We start from the raw sequence: 9695 nt of genomic DNA, 5'->3' as shown, positions 1-9695 counted from the left end.
CCCCCCCCCCCATCCCTTCCTCCCGGTAACGATCAAGCCTCCCCCGGTGACAGCGGGGAACGGCCCTGCCGCTTCCTCACGCCAGCGGGGCGGGAAAAATAAACCCAAGGGATTTAAAAGCAGGGTTTAGGAGAAAGAAAAAAAAAAAAAAAAAAAAAAAAAAGTTATGCGCCGCCCGGGAATCGAACCCGGGTCGCAAGAATGGGAATCTTGCATGATACCACTACACCAGCGGCGCCGCTGACTGGCCTCTCCCCGCCCGCCCCCATGGCCCTGCCGGTGCCCCCCCCCCCCCCCCGCCGTCCGCCGCGGCGGGAACCAGCTGACAGGGCGGCCCCGCCCGCCGAGCCAGCGCCATGCCGGCTGTCCGCCTCCTCCTGCTCCTCGCCGCTCTCTGCCCGCCCGTCCCGGGCCGCCGGCCGCAGCGCGATGCCCCCGGGAAGATCGGTATGGCGGCGGCGGCGGCGGCGGGGCGGGTGGGCGTGGGGTGCTGCGGGGGCAGCGCTGACGGCCGGTGCCGGTTCTTCCAGCCGTGGTCGGCGGCGGGATCGGGGGCGCGGCGGCCGCCTACTTCTTGCGGCAGAAGTTCGGGAGGAGCGTGCGGCTGGAGGTGCTGGAGAAGGCGGCGGTGGGCGGCCGGCTGGCCACGCTGGAGGTGGAGGGGGCCGGCTACGAGGCGGGGGGGTCCGTCCTTCACCCCCTCAACCTGCACATGAAGCACTTCGTCAAGGAGCTGGGTGAGTGGGGACCACCCCCACCCCCCCGGCATCCCCCCACCCCAAAACCACCCCCCCCCCCCCCCCCCCCCAGGGATGCTCTGGGTCCGGCTCTCCCGCTCTCCTGGGGGGACATCCCCGTAAAGAACAAGCCTTGGTTGCCCCCCTACCTTCCCTGATATCCCCCCCTCCATATCCCTCCCCCATATCCCCCCCTCAATATCCCTCTCCCATATCCCCCCCTCAATATCCCTCCCTCTCCATACCCCCCAATATCCCCCCCTCAATATCCCTCCCCCTCCATATCCCTCCCCAATATCCCCCTGTGGTACCCCAGCCCCGGGAAAAGGAGACCCACATCCCGATGGAAGGTGGACCCCCCCCCCCCCCCCAGGGGATGCATTAATCCCATCGTAAAGGTCCAAAAGTCACCGCAAATAACTACCTGGCTCCCGGTCAAGAACTAATTCCCCTTTCCACGTCTTGGGGATCCGATCTTTAATTGCTCACCCTTAACAACGCAAAGCTGGGTTGTCTCGGGAAGTTAAAATTGAGGCGTAATATAGTTTGGCTTGACGCAAGCTCTACCTTTCATTAAATTACCTTTTCTTTTTTTTTTTTACCCCTTTCCTCAAGGCCTCTCGGTTGCCCCAGCACACGGCAGCCTCGTAGGCATTTATAACGGAGAGGAGTTCGTGTTCGAGGAGAGCAGCTGGTACGTCGTCAACCTTCTCAAGCTCCTCTGGCACTACGGGCTCAACCCCCTGCGAATGTACATGTGGGTGGAGGACGTCCTGGACAAGTTCATGCGGTACGTCGGGCCCCTGTAAGGAAAAATGTGGGAAAGCAGCTGCGGGAAAAGGCGCGAAACCTGCTGCCGAGTTTAAAAAAAAAAAAAAAGAAAAATCAGTGAAATCATCCCATCGCCATTGAGAAAGGAGTCTCCGGTTGTCCTCTCTCTGTTGCCAATCATTTTTCTACGGAAAAAGATCGAGATAAGCGATAAGAGAATTAAATTCATAACTGTGCAAAAAGTGCTTTTGTTAGGAAAGACCAGTAAACGCGTAATGAAGGTCCAGGTCTACTTAGGCAGGTACTGCTTAGGCTAGGGCTTGGCTCGAAGCACATGCCCTGCTGCTCCCGCAAAGGGCTGCGAGGCTCTCGGGAGCCACGCTGTGAGATCCTCCGCAGCTTCCGAGGGCAACAAAGAGAATTAACAGCGACTGAACACCTATTTCTTATCTCCGGTTAAAGGATCTATCGCTACCAGACGCATGACTACGCCTTCAGCAGTAACGAGCGCCTGCTTCACGCCCTCGGAGGGAACGACTTCATCCGCATGCTGAACCAAACCATCGACGAAGCCATGCAGAAAGCCGGCTTCTCCCATAAGTTCATAAATGAGATGGTTTGTCCGGCCATGAGAGTCAATTATGGGCAAGGCGTCAACATCAATGGTTTCGTAGGTGAGCGTTTCGTGGGTTAACCTCCCACCACGTCTGTCCCACGGACCTTGTCCTCTTCACGCGTGTTGGGATTCCTGCTCCCTGGGCTGGTACCGTGCGGCAGTACCTCCCACGCTGGGTTACCGCCTTACTCCGACAAAGTGCTGGCTAACGCGACCTGCTTAGCCCTGGCCTTCAGCAAGCTCTGTGCCCCAAAGGGATGGGTTTTTTTCCCCTAATTTTCCACTTTCTGTTTCAAATGCTCCCCTACAGAATGACGCCGAACAAGCCGCTCTAACGAACGTGGTTTCCTTGTAGGTGCCGTTTCTCTGGCAGGGGTGGAGTCGGGCCTTTGGTCGGTAAAAGGGGGGAACAAACTTGTCTGCACTGGCCTTATCTACGCCTCCAAAGCTGAAGTTATCCCTGGTACGGTTTTGTCTATAGAGCCAAAAATCAGACCCAGACCCACAGGTGAGTTGGGTTTGCTTTCCCTTTGGCGGGGAGGGGAACGGCAAGCTCCGGCAGCTGGAGACCGACATTGGCCTCCGTCGCTGCTCGGCTGCAGCCCTTGGCGGACCGAAGCAACAGATTGGGTCTTCCTTGGTCTTTTAAGATGAAAACTGGGCTCTGCTCAAAGCCCCAGCTCACAGCGCTCCCTCAGCTAAGCTGGGACGAGTTTATAAAGCTACTTCAGCTTGCAAAAAGGCATAATCAGCCTAAACGGGATGGCGTTTTTAAAAGCCTGATGTGTTTGTCAGGGGAACGAAGGGGATTCCCTCCAGCCACGGAGTGGGATAACCGAGCTCTTCTCCCCAGGGGACCCGGTGAAGCTCTACCAGGTCACTTACAACACTACGTCGGGACTAACGGGGGATACGTATGACATCGTTGTCATCGCTGCTCCGCTGAGCCGCAAAATGGCCAACATCACCTTCAAGAACTTTGACCCTCCTGTCCCAGACTTCCCAAATCCTTACCACCAGACTGTCACGACGTTCGTGCACGGACGCTTAAACACCTCCTTCTTTGGTTACCGGGACCCATCCGCCTTTCATTTTGGTGCCATCTTCACTACGGAGAATCCCAAATTGTTCATCAATAGCCTGGGGGTGGTGTCTCCCGTGGAAGACGTGGGCGGCGAAGGAAAGCTGCCCTTGCAGTCGGCCGTCTGGAAGGTGTTTTCAAAGGAGGTGCTCACCAAAGAGCAGCTTAACTTGCTTTTCTCCTCCTACGACTCCGTCAAAGTGAAGAAGTGGTTGGCGTACCCCCACTACAGCCCCCCGGAGAAATGCCCTCCCGTCATCCTCCACGACAAAATCTACTACCTGAACGGCATCGAGCGGGCCGCGAGCGCCATGGAGATGAGCGCCATCGCAGCCAAAAACGCCGCCCTGCTCGCTTACCACCGGTGGTACGGGAACGCTGACAGGATTGACCAGGAAGATTTGCACGAGAAGCTGAAAACGGAGCTTTGAGCCCCGGGGAGCCCACGGCTGGGTGCTCGCGGGAGCGTCCGCACTACAACCTCCGGCGATACGGATCGCGTAGTGTAACCGTTTAGCCACGATTAAAGCTAACGAACGAGGAACTCCTTGCTTACTCCCTAAAAGGAGGCACCCAGCCAGCTCAAGACAGACTAGAACAGCAGTGAAAAGGCGGAGGAAGCTTTCCCAAGGGAGCTGACCCTGCCTCAAACAAAATCCTCTGTCTATCCCTAAGTGAGATCAAAAAAGAAGTTTTAAATGCCATATTGACCCCGAAAGTGCCCTCCACGGCAAGGAGTCTGCCAAACTCAGGATCTGCATCACTGTGATTAACCCGCGCACGTCGCTTTCCCTCTCTGGACATTGTTTCAGGCAGGGAAAATCAACTTCTGGACTGTAAATCTCTCTGCCTCAGCTATTTTCTGAAAGGCGTATCAAGCAGTTATTCCTTGGGGCGGGACTAGCGCAGTGGAAATTGGGGCTGCGTTCGTAATTTGCCTCCAGAACAAGTAGTGTAGCTTACAGGGGGGTGGCGGGGGGCAGCTGGTCTGCTGGGAGCGCACGCGTTGCCGAAACGAGCGGTAAGCGAGCAAAAACACCCATGTCCTTCGCTTTGTCAACATTTGAAAGAGTTAATAATTTAGGCGACCTGACGCTGCAGCGGGGCACCGCTAGGTTTGAGTAGGTAAAAACCCTTTTTGTGAGAACATTGTCTCCCTTGACTGTATCTAATAGCGCTGCGATACCTCGACCGTGTCTGAATATTGCCGTTACAAATAAAAACTAACACACCGTTTGGAAAGGAAGCTGGCACCGTTGCCTTGAGGTAGCATACGGCTGCTCTGTGCTCAGCCACCCGACAGATCTCGTCGTCCAGCCGCATCCCCGCTGTGCCGCCGTGGACGCAGCAGCGATAAAAAGCTAAAAAAGACATTATTGTACTTACAGCTCGCGTTATCCCCCCCGCAAAACGCTTTCCATCCCAGCGGAACAGACTTCCCGCTGCGGGGCACTCCGTGCGCCAGGTCAGGGAACTCTGAAAAGCAAGCTGAGGGTTTGTGCTCCTGGTGTCGGACAGACGCTCGGTCGTGGCACGCACCTACGGCAGGGCTGTAGCCCTCACTCCAGGTAGCGGTTGTCAAATTTTCCGAGAAAACCCTTTGAGCTCTGCCCAAAGCTCGCGTTCTACCTTTGTGGTGCTTGAGAAAGCGCTTAGCACCTCTGTATTAAAGACGCAGTGACAAAAAAAGACCATCTCTGTCAACAGGGACCCGTAAGTGGAAGCTCATTTGCTCACAAAAGCAAACCAAAAAAAGGCCAGTTTCTGCCTGGCTCCCATTTAGGAGAAAGATTCAAAGGCTTCTTCGGGCCAGTTCAGCCCCCACAGGCCTTGGTTCCTGCACCACAACTCCGTGATGCAGAAATAAGAGTAAAAATCATCATTAAAAAAAAAAAAAAAAAAAAAAAACCTACTTTCAGGCAGCCCAGCTTGGCACAAATACTCTACGTCGCTCTTCGCAGAGGGGAATTTTACCATTTTCCTCCCACTTAAGAGCCAATAACCCACTGAACAAACACGACACAGCTTTGTAGCTTGTTCTTTCCAAGATGCTAAAGGGAAGGACACCAAAGGCGGCGCCGATTTAGCATCCACTTCAATAAATTAAGCCTCCCGAAAGCCTTCCCAGAGCTCTAAAACTATCGGGAGCAGAATTAACAACCGCCCCCACTGCGCTGAAGAACCAGCGCGCTTCAGCTGCCCCGTTACCCAAAAAAGCAAGTACGACTGACACAAGTTACGTCAACCATTACAAAATTTATTTAACAAAACAAAACAAAAAAATAAGTTTATGCTCAGGGATGCCCTGTGGCAGGTTCAATGAGTAAACAAAAGAGGTGGGTTAGGTCTTGTCACGGCCAGTAACGACACAGGTTTCTCCGGCGCTATACTCGTTCCAAGGCTTCCAGCATAATGATGCTGTTCCCTCGTATTACCTAAAAGCGAAAGTTCAGAGCAGCCGGTGAGACGCAGCACGCCGTTACCCACCGCTCTGCAGCGCCGCACGTCCCGTCCCGTCCCATCCCGTCCCCCCAGTTTATTTTCCTCCAAAGCTGACGCCGCGCCAAAAAACTGCAGTGAATTCCCCCGTGAGGGTGAACGCCGACCGATTTTAACTCTAAAACCCCGCGGATTGTTCCGCGCTGCTGCGGTAAACAAACACGTCCGCTTCTGAGAATTGAGCTCGTTTTACAGACACGCCAGCTACGGCTGCGGGCCGGTGCGGGACCCGTCACCCTCCACTTGTTGCAGCGGCAGCGGCACTCACCACCATGCCGATATTGTTCTGCTGTCCCCCCGGCGCCATCTCCACGCACTCATCGATGACGAGGTTCATGAAGGGATCAAAGCCCCGCAATATCCCCTGGACGTGTCGGCCGCCATTTAATTTCACTACAAGAAACGGAGCCCGTTTAAAGAAGGAGACCGCCCAACGCCAGCGTTTGGGTTTTTTCCTCACCGGACCCGCAGCTCGGAAACCGAGCGGGGGGCCGCGACAAGGGAAGGTCTTTGTGTTAATCGGAAGCATTCAGAGCGCCGCATCCAGCGTGGTCAGAAACGACCGCCCTGAGAGTTTAGGAATGCGAATTTTAAATTAATATTGGCCCCAAATTAACGGGTTTTGAAGCCTGAAACTACCGTGGGCCCGCTCCTCGCCGGGCAGGAGCGCTAGCCCAGGCAGCCAGCGTATCCCCCCCGCTGCAGACCGCCCTGCGGAGGGGGGATGAGGAGGTCGAGGAAGGGGGGACACGGACACGGGGGGAGGGCTGGGGGCTCCCCCACGGCCGCGCAGCCCTTTTACCCCACGCCCCGGCGCAGACACACGCGGCAAAATCAACTCAGGGCCGGGAGCAGCTCCGGGCGGCCGGCACTCACATGACAGCTTCTTGTCCATGAACCTGCAACGAGATGGCGGCGGCTGGTCAGCACCGGCGGGGAAAGAAATGGAAAAACATCCCACACCCCCTCCCCCCCCCGCCACCCGCCGCCGCCGCCATGACACCGGGGCGCCCGCGGTGCACGCCGGGATACCGGCGGATCACGGCGGGCCCCGCGGCTGTGTTCTCCCTTCCCTCCTCCCTCTCGCCTCCCCGGTCCCGGTCCCCGATCCCGGTCCCGGACACACTTCTTCAGCTCGGGCGGGTGCGCTTTGCTCATGGCGTCTCCACAGCCCACCAGGCCCCTCACGCTGCCGCTCGCGCCGCGCTCTGACGTCACCGCGCCGCGCAGCGTAACTTCACCCCGCCCCCACCCCACCCCTTCCTCCGCCAGCCAATAGCGACCGCGCCTTGCCCTTCTCCTCCCCGCCCCCTCCCCTTTCCCGACGCCTCTCGCGGCCAATCAACGCCCGCGGGAACGCTACCGCACTCCTCCGAGTAGCGGCGCGGCGGGGGAAGGAGGGAGGGGCCGGAAAGCGCGGCGGGGCGGGGCGGGGCGGGGCTACACGAGGCGCTACGGCCCACGCTGTGCACGCACATGGCGGGGGGGGGGTGACCCCGTGCCTTGCACACCCGCGGGGCTCACCCCCCACGCCGTGCGTGGGGCACAGGGGTCCCTCGGTGCCTTGCAGGGGCCGCCCCACGCCATGCAGGCTGCTGGGGATCGGCCCGGGCCTTGCACACGCGTGGGGGCCGCCCCCGCAACGCTCAGGCATCCCCAAACTGGCAGCGCGTAACACGGGTCACCCCCCCCCCCGCATGTGCGCAAGCGTCCCCCCAATATATAGCAGACGAGCAGGGGACGTGTGTGTGTCCCCCCCCCACTTTGCACACACACACGCATTACCCTGCACCTGCACGAGCATCACCCAAATTGCACAGGCGGCAGCCCCCCCCCCCCCCCCCCAAGCACCCCCATGCCAGCCCAGGGCTCACCCCTCAGCACGGGTGCTGCTGCAAGCACCCAAGACCTCCATGTTCCCCCCCCCCCCAAACCCCGCAGCACCCGCGGGCGGTTAGAACGTGGCACCTCGCCTTTAATAAAGCGCGTCGAGGCGGGGGGGGGGCCCCCCCCCGGCGCCCCGCTACTGCTGGAGGGCGGCCAGGCTGTCCTTCATCTTCTTGGCCATGGCGGGGACGAGGCGCAGGTGGTCGTCCCCGCAGGCGACCAGGCAGGCGTCGAGCTGGCCTCGCACCCGCGCCTCCGTGCCCCCCGCCTCCAGCGCGTCCTTCGCCTTGTCGTTGCAGTGCAGCGTGCAGCGGCTCAAGCGATCCTGCGCGGGTGGGGTGAGGAAGACGGGGGGGGGGGGGGGACGGGACGGGAGACACGGTGGGGTCAGCGGGTTCCCCCATACAACCCCCTCGGTTGTCCGTCCGTCCGTCCAACCCCCCCCCCCCAGTCTCACCTGGAAGTGCTCCAGCTCGGCGGTGACGATGGCCTGAGCCTGGGCCAGGGGCGCGTGGCACCGCTCGATGCATCGCTGCACCTGCTGCATGGAGGCCGTGTCGTCCTCGCAGCACCGGGCGCTGCACCGGAACATGGCGCCCTGAGGGGACACGGGGTCAGCGGGGTGCAGCCTGCGGGGACGACCCCCTCCCACCCCCCCCCCCCAAATCCCCACCACCGGCTTTGTGGGAGCACCCTGCGAGGAGCCGGCTGCGCCCTGAGCCTGCAGCTGTGTGCGGCTTGCCCGGGCGCGGGGGGGCACAGGGCGTGGGGGGGGGCACAGGGCATGCGTAGGGGCACAGGGCATGTGCTGGGGGGGGCACAAGGCATATTTAGGGGGCATAGGGCATGTGTGGGGGCACAGGGTATATATAAGGGCACAGGGCATGTGCTGGGGGGGGCACAAGGCATATTTAGGGGGCACGAGGCATGTGCTGGGGGGCACAGGGTATATATAGGGGCACAGGGCGTATTTAGGGGGCACGAGGCATGTGCTAGGGGGGCACAGGGCATGTGTAGGGGGGACAGGGCATGCACTGGGGGGCACAGGGCATATTTAGTGGGCATAGGGCATGTGTGGGGGCACAGGGCATGTGCTGGGGGGGGCACAGAGCATATGTAGGGCCACAGGGCATATTTTAGGGGCCACAGGGCATATTTAGGGGGCACAGGGCACGTGCTGGGGGGGCCACAGGGCATATTTAGGGGCATAGGGCATGTGTGGGAGGGCATGCGCTGGGGGGGCACAGGGCGTGTGTGTAGGGGCACAGGGCATGTGCTGGGGGGGGCACAAGGCATATTTAGGGGGCACAGGGCACGCGCTGGGGGGGGGTAAGGGCCACGCACAGAGAAGGGTGTGGGGCCGGGGGTGCAGGGCTGTACGGGGCATGCACGGGGGGGGGGGGGCAGGCCTTGCCCAGGGCACACACGTGGGTCACGCACGGCGTGGGGCGGGGAAGGGGGGGGGGGGGGCCGGCAACGGCGGTTTCCCCGCGGGGCCCGGAGCCCGCCCGGCCCTGCCCTGCCCGGTGCCCCCCCCCCCCCCCCGCCGCCCCCGGTACCTGCATGCCGCGGATGCGCTCCCGCTCCAGCCCCCGCACGGCGCTCTCCACCGCCGCCTGCACCCGCGTCTGCGCCGCCTCCGCCATCCCGGGCCCCGCGCGGCGCCGCCCCGCGGGGGGGGGCGGGACCGGGGCGGGGGGGGGGGGCACGGCACGGCACGGGACGCGGGCACGCGGCGAGGGGCGGCGCGGGCGGCAGCGGGGTGCGACGCCGGCGCTGCCCTGCAACGCTTGCGCCACGATGCAGCAATGCCTGCACCGTGCAGCAATGCCCGCGCCGCGCCGCGATGCCCGCACCGGGATGCGATGCCCGCGCCCCGATGCAATGCCTGCATCGTGATGCGGTGCCTGCGCTGCCCTGCAACGCTTGCGCCACGATGCAATGCCCGCACCACGCAGCGATGCCCGCGCCACGATGCGATGCCCGCACCGGGATGCAATGCCTGCGCTGCCCTGCAACGCTTTGCGCCACGATGCGATGGCCGCTTCGGGATGCAATGCCCGCACCCCAGCCGCTTCGGGATGCAATGCCCGCACCCCAATGC

At 61.1% G+C, this 9695-nt stretch overlaps 3 protein-coding genes and 1 non-coding gene across 6 annotated transcripts; 1 reads left to right on the top strand and 3 right to left on the bottom strand.

Annotated features, from left to right (window-relative positions):
- Window positions 1–167: 167 nt before the first annotated feature.
- On the bottom strand, window positions 168–238 carry TRNAG-CCC (transfer RNA glycine (anticodon CCC)). The gene has a single exon. It is a non-coding gene; the product is annotated as a tRNA-Gly (tRNA).
- An 81-nt stretch (window positions 239–319) lies between these two features.
- PCYOX1 (prenylcysteine oxidase 1) lies at window positions 320–4451 on the top strand. Its single transcript, XM_052806480.1, has 6 exons — window positions 320–447; window positions 531–737; window positions 1353–1527; window positions 1971–2182; window positions 2480–2632; window positions 2978–4451. Exons 1-6 carry the CDS (start codon window positions 357–359, stop codon window positions 3634–3636), a joined length of 1497 nt encoding a protein of 498 aa, XP_052662440.1. The 5' UTR covers window positions 320–356; the 3' UTR covers window positions 3637–4451.
- Window positions 4452–5441: 990 nt separating this feature from the next.
- Window positions 5442–6988, bottom strand: SNRPG (small nuclear ribonucleoprotein polypeptide G). Of its 2 annotated transcripts, XM_052806657.1 has the most exons (4): window positions 6831–6988; window positions 6581–6603; window positions 5973–6097; window positions 5442–5640 (listed from the first exon to the last, which is right to left on the bottom strand). In XM_052806657.1, the coding sequence occupies exons 1-4, from the start codon at window positions 6860–6862 to the stop codon at window positions 5590–5592; spliced, it is 231 nt and encodes a 76-aa protein (XP_052662617.1). In that variant the 5' UTR covers window positions 6863–6988; the 3' UTR covers window positions 5442–5589. The 2 variants fall into 2 exon arrangements, with proteins under 2 accessions (XP_052662617.1, XP_052662615.1); XM_052806655.1 differs by lacking the exons at window positions 6581–6603; window positions 6831–6988 and having other exon boundaries at window positions 5973–6452.
- FAM136A (family with sequence similarity 136 member A) lies at window positions 5442–9267 on the bottom strand. 2 transcript variants are annotated; one of them, XM_052806653.1, is made up of 6 exons: window positions 9151–9267; window positions 8049–8189; window positions 7678–7916; window positions 6507–6603; window positions 5973–6097; window positions 5442–5640 (listed from the first exon to the last, which is right to left on the bottom strand). In XM_052806653.1, exons 1-3 carry the CDS (start codon window positions 9235–9237, stop codon window positions 7728–7730), a joined length of 417 nt encoding a protein of 138 aa, XP_052662613.1. In that variant the 5' UTR covers window positions 9238–9267; the 3' UTR covers window positions 5442–5640; window positions 5973–6097; window positions 6507–6603; window positions 7678–7727. The 2 variants fall into 2 exon arrangements, with proteins under 2 accessions (XP_052662613.1, XP_052662614.1); XM_052806654.1 differs by lacking the exon at window positions 5442–5640 and having other exon boundaries at window positions 5984–6097; window positions 6581–6603.
- Between the last annotated feature and the right edge of the window lie 428 nt (window positions 9268–9695).

The sequence above is a fragment of the Harpia harpyja genome, chromosome 13, assembly GCF_026419915.1.
Source record: "Harpia harpyja isolate bHarHar1 chromosome 13, bHarHar1 primary haplotype, whole genome shotgun sequence".
In the NCBI taxonomy this organism is placed as follows: Eukaryota; Metazoa; Chordata; class Aves; order Accipitriformes; family Accipitridae; genus Harpia; species Harpia harpyja.
The sequence above is the reverse complement of the archived record's forward strand: the minus strand, read 5'-3'. Positions and strand labels throughout refer to the sequence as shown.

Excerpts from the sequence above, each read along its gene's own strand:
- SNRPG (XM_052806655.1), bottom strand. The coding sequence starts at position 6,233 with ATGCTTCCGATTAACACAAAGACCTTCCCTTGTCGCGGCCCCCCGCTC. Across the intron at positions 5,641-5,972 it reads AGAACAATATCGGCATGGTG|GTAATACGAGGGAACAGCAT; the intron begins GTGAGTGCCGCT and ends TTTCGCTTTTAG.
- FAM136A (XM_052806653.1), bottom strand. The coding sequence starts at position 9,237 with ATGGCGGAGGCGGCGCAGACGCGGGTGCAGGCGGCGGTGGAGAGCGCC. Across the intron at positions 8,190-9,150 it reads AGCGCATCCGCGGCATGCAG|GGCGCCATGTTCCGGTGCAG; the intron begins GTACCGGGGGCG and ends GTGTCCCCTCAG. Across the intron at positions 7,917-8,048 it reads CCGAGCTGGAGCACTTCCAG|GATCGCTTGAGCCGCTGCAC; the intron begins GTGAGACTGGGG and ends CCACCCGCGCAG.
- PCYOX1 (XM_052806480.1), top strand. The coding sequence starts at position 357 with ATGCCGGCTGTCCGCCTCCTCCTGCTCCTCGCCGCTCTCTGCCCGCCC. Across the intron at positions 738-1,352 it reads GCACTTCGTCAAGGAGCTGG|GCCTCTCGGTTGCCCCAGCA; the intron begins GTGAGTGGGGAC and ends CCTTTCCTCAAG. Across the intron at positions 2,183-2,479 it reads CAACATCAATGGTTTCGTAG|GTGCCGTTTCTCTGGCAGGG; the intron begins GTGAGCGTTTCG and ends GTTTCCTTGTAG.